The sequence below is a fragment of the Vigna unguiculata genome, chromosome 1 (genome assembly GCF_037176805.1).
Source record: "Vigna unguiculata cultivar grain cowpea cultivar isolate G323 ecotype 2 chromosome 1, ASM3717680v1, whole genome shotgun sequence".
NCBI lineage: Eukaryota > Viridiplantae > Streptophyta > Magnoliopsida > Fabales > Fabaceae > Vigna > Vigna unguiculata.
Genome location: NC_140792.1, coordinates 14371496 through 14375945, shown reverse-complemented (window position 1 = coordinate 14375945; position 4450 = coordinate 14371496). Strand labels below are relative to the sequence as shown.

The 4450-nt window shown below is 37.1% G+C and overlaps 1 protein-coding gene across 1 annotated transcript; it reads left to right on the top strand.

Annotated features, from left to right (window-relative positions):
* The first annotated feature begins 207 nt into the window (after positions 1–207).
* Positions 208–2174, top strand: LOC146888732 (uncharacterized). Its single transcript, XM_085666028.1, has 4 exons — positions 208–461; positions 572–701; positions 789–963; positions 1996–2174. The coding sequence occupies exons 1-4, from the start codon at positions 208–210 to the stop codon at positions 2172–2174; spliced, it is 738 nt and encodes a 245-aa protein (XP_085522154.1).
* Positions 2175–4450: the final 2276 nt, after the last annotated feature.

Below are 4450 nucleotides of genomic sequence, written 5' to 3'. Positions count from 1 at the left end.
AAAATTATCAATTAAATCACTCTTTAAGCACACAAATTCAATTAAATACCCAGAATTAAACATTGAATGAGGGCAAAAATACGCATTCATCATAGGGAAATAGTCAGATTACATGGTGTGCCTGTGAGTATCATATCAGATAGAGATCCGAGATTTACCTCGAGGTTCTAGCAGTCGTTGTAGAACACCTTGGACACTCAGTTGAGAATGAGCTCGGCATACCATCCTCAGACTGATGGCCAGTCTGAGAGAACCATACAGTCTCTGGAGGACTTATTGAGAACATGTGTTCTAGATCACCTCGGGACGTGGAGTGATGTGCTACCGTTGGTGGAGTTCACTTATAATAATAGCTACCATTGCAACATTGGGATGGCACCTTACGAGGCCTTGTATGGCAGGAGATGTTGGACACCTTTGTGGTACTTAGTCCAGAGTTCTTACAACAGACCACTGAGAAGGTAAGGGTAATACAGGATCAGATGCGTTCAACTCAGAGTCGGTAGAAATCCTATGTGGATAAGAGGAGGAGGCCACTCGAGTTTGAGGCTGGTGACCACGTGTTCCTCAGGGTTACACCTACAGCAGGTATTGGGAGAACATTGAAGTCGAGGAAGTTGACTCCTCGATTCATCGATCCATATCAGAATTCGAGGCGAATTGGACCGGTGGCATACGAGATTGCAATGCCACCTCACTTGGCAAACCTGCACAATGTTTTCCACGTATCATAGTTGAGGAAGTACGTGGCAAATCCTACTCATGTGCTGGAGTAGGATGATGTACAGGTGCGTGAGAATCTAACTTTGGGAGTTAGACCAGTGAGAATTCTAGATTCTCAAGTCAAACAACTCAGAGGGAAGGAGATTCAGACTGTGAAGGTCCTCTGGGACGAGGCAACCCAGGAGATGACATGGGAGATGGAGGACCTCGTCAGGAAGTCTTATCCTCACCTCTTTGCTGGTAAGTCTTATTTTTTAGGACGAAAACTTTTAAAGGTGTGGGAATTGTAAGACCCGCGAAAATTAATTAATTAAATAATTAATTAATTAATAAATGTGGGTAGAAAGCACTAGCTCAAGTGGTTGAGAGCACTTTGTTTGTGTGAGAGGACTTGGGTTTGTGTCCTATGTATGTCAATTATGTGTTGTTGTTTTATTATTAATTTTAATAATATGTATGAGTATGGAATTGATAATGTAAACTATTATTGAGTGGAAGGTATCACCAAATGTGAATTGGCATAATGGTTGTGCTTAGCATTATGAGTGGAGGGTCACGAGCTCAAACCTTTAAAGGTAGACGAAACTTAACCTTTATTTTTACTAAACTTAGCTTGGGATGAATGTGGAAAGGTAGAGAGAACCTAGCAGAATGGGGCAGCCAAGAGGGTTGGAAAACCACTAAATAATTAAACCTTGAAGGGGAATTAAAACCACAATAAAGCCCAATTTCGTTTTATTTTTAAAACCCATTTTAAAGACACTTATAAAAGGCAAATTTTAGGTAGAAAGAAGGGTTTCTGCAATTGTTTTGTGATAGCTTGAGAAGAGAGCGAAATTGGAGAGTGAGAGGTTGAATTGGGTGTGCAAAGGGCTGAAGCAAGGTATTGGTGAACAAGGAACTTCCTCTTTGTCTCAATCTCATTCCAAAATTACAAGTTAGAGGAGCTGATCTTAATTCTCGTGTTTTTATTTAGGTGTATGGATTGGATAGGTTGTTGTCATGGAATTCGTGTGGTATGTACTGTAATTGTGAATTGGTTGGCTTGACATTTGGGGTGCAAAGCCTTTATGCTTATATTGGTTATAATGAGGGTTTTGGTATGGAATGGTTATAGATGATTCAATCTCGAGTGGGATATTTTAAATGGATGATATAGGACCTGTTCTGATGACTGTGAACATTATTTGTGCTTGGTAATGTGTTAATTGTGTTTTGGTATTGTTGGTTGTGCGAATTGGGAAAAGGTGGGTGATTTGAGTGCGTGAACAGACGCGAAAACCTACAAGTCTCGCCCAAGCGGGTGCACCTTGCCTAAGAGAGAGTTGCAGAGTCTCACATTGGGTCCTGGTTCGTGGTTCTCGCCTGGGCGACCAGGAAAAGGGTTGAGCGACATGGTCTCCCGCTTAAACGAGAGGCACTCGCCTAAGCGAGGTCGCGAGGAAACCTGAGAGTTTTGAGCGCGATATCTCGCCCAGGCGGGAGGTTTTGAGTTTTGAGCGACTAACACTCTCGTCTAGGCGAGAGTGGCTCGTCTAAGCGAGTTCTCAAAGCGTATTCATGTGTGTTTTGTCGAATAGTCGTCTAGGCGAGGTTTGTGTTGTTTTGGGCGAAGGTGTGACTCGCCCAAGCGAAAGGATCTCGCTTAAGCGAGATGATGTGTTGATGCTACTGTTATGAGGTCGCTCAGATGAGGTGAGCTAGCCCAAGCGAGACTGAGGGTTAGCTTGGGCGAGAGTCCCTAGCTTAAGCGAGTTTATGCGAAATTCCATGTTTGTGAGTGCTTATGTGTGTGATTTGGCTGCTTTATCCTAAGTATAGGATGTATATGCATGTGGTGTGGTGTTTGGGCTTGAAGGACTAAGTCCAATAGGGGTCTGGGATGTGCTTGATGGTAGGACACATGATGGGCATGGAACTGGTTGAGTTGTTGTCGGCTACTAATGGGCGAGGAGTCCTTAGTATGGTGATTACATGTGTCGGGTGCACGATGGGCATGGAACTGCTATGTTCCCGTCGGCTACTATTGGGCGAGGGTCCAAGTCGAGAAGACTTGGATGTTTTACTACAAACGAGGAGTCTGTAGGGCAAGACTATGAGCGAGATAGGCTCATAGGGTTGGACCACGAATGAGTTAGTTTCGTGGGAGCATAGTGAAGGCCTAAGACCTAGTTCATGTTTATGCCTCATGATGGACTATGAGATTATGGTTGGGTAATTTGAAAATCATGAAATGTTAAGTTATGTTATTTTGGGATGGGTGACATATTTAATTCATGTATATGTTTATATATTGTGCATAGCTCACCCTATCTGTGTGTGTGTGGCGATGATCGGATAATTTGTTATCCGGGAGTAGATGATTTGACAGGTGAGCCAGGAGATACTTAGAGACGGAGAGCATGGGCTACTTGGGCTTTTGAAAGCAAACTTTATTTTTGTTGATTTTGATGTACAATTTATTTATGCTGAACTTTAGTAACTTTTGTATAGAATGGTTGTGTACATTCGAACTATGTTATGGTTACTATTTTTGGTTTTAATTTTCCCATGTTTTTGGGAAATGGTATCCTATTAAATAAGGTATTTTTTTTAATTGATATTTTATACGTTATTTAGTAAAAATCAGTAATATTCTTTAAGGATGTTACAGAGAGAGAGGAAGGAATAGGGAAATTTTTCTATTTTTAAATTTCTCTTATATCTAGGTTTTAGAATGATATCAAGACTACAATTATATCCGTAATTTATTTTTCAGCTTAATTATGAAAATGATGTAAAAATATGACTTTTCAAATTATTTTTACAAAAATAATTAATCACGAAAATTTTAAAATTGTTATAAAATAAGGTTTAAAAAGTAATTTTCAATTATAAATTTTTTTATTACATTATCTTTAAATATTTTTTTATTAAAATACGTTACTTTCATTCATACATTTTCTTATTTTTTCTACGATAAATCAAACTTATATATTGATAATTTTTAATTATTTTTAAAATAAAGTACAATTTGGTAATCTTGTTTTTCTTTGATTTTAATATAATTTTTAATCTATCACATCCATCAAATCACTCACAAACTTTAACAAACTTTACTCTTAATCCACCCATTTTCACCTTTAATCCATTTAAACTGAACAACACACACTTCACACTGTAATCCACTTGATGTCATCCTCTCCCTCTCCATCTAATCAACCTTGAGGGAGAGACGGGAAGGAAGAGTGAAATTCTTCTAATTTTAAATCATCTCTATTATGTCTTTGTTTGAGGGTGATATCAAGATTACAATTATTTCCGCAATTTATTTTTCAGCTTAATTATGAACATGATGTAAAAGTATGACTTTTCATATTATTTTTACAAAAATAATTACTAACGAAAATTTGAAAATTAATATAAAATAAGATTTAAAAATTAATTTTTAGTTATAAAATTTTTTATTACATTATCTTTTAAATATTTTTTTATTAAAATATGTTACTTTCAGTTATACATTTTCATATTTTTTTCTACGATAAATTAAACTTATGTAATGATAATTTTTAATTATTTTTAAAATAAAGTAATATTTGTTAATCTTGTTTTTTTATGATTTAAATATAATTTTTAATCTATCACATCCATCAAATCACTCACAAACTACAACAAACTTTACTCTAAATCCACTCACTTTCTCCTTTAATCCCCTTAAAGTGAAGAAGACAAGCTTCACACTCTAATC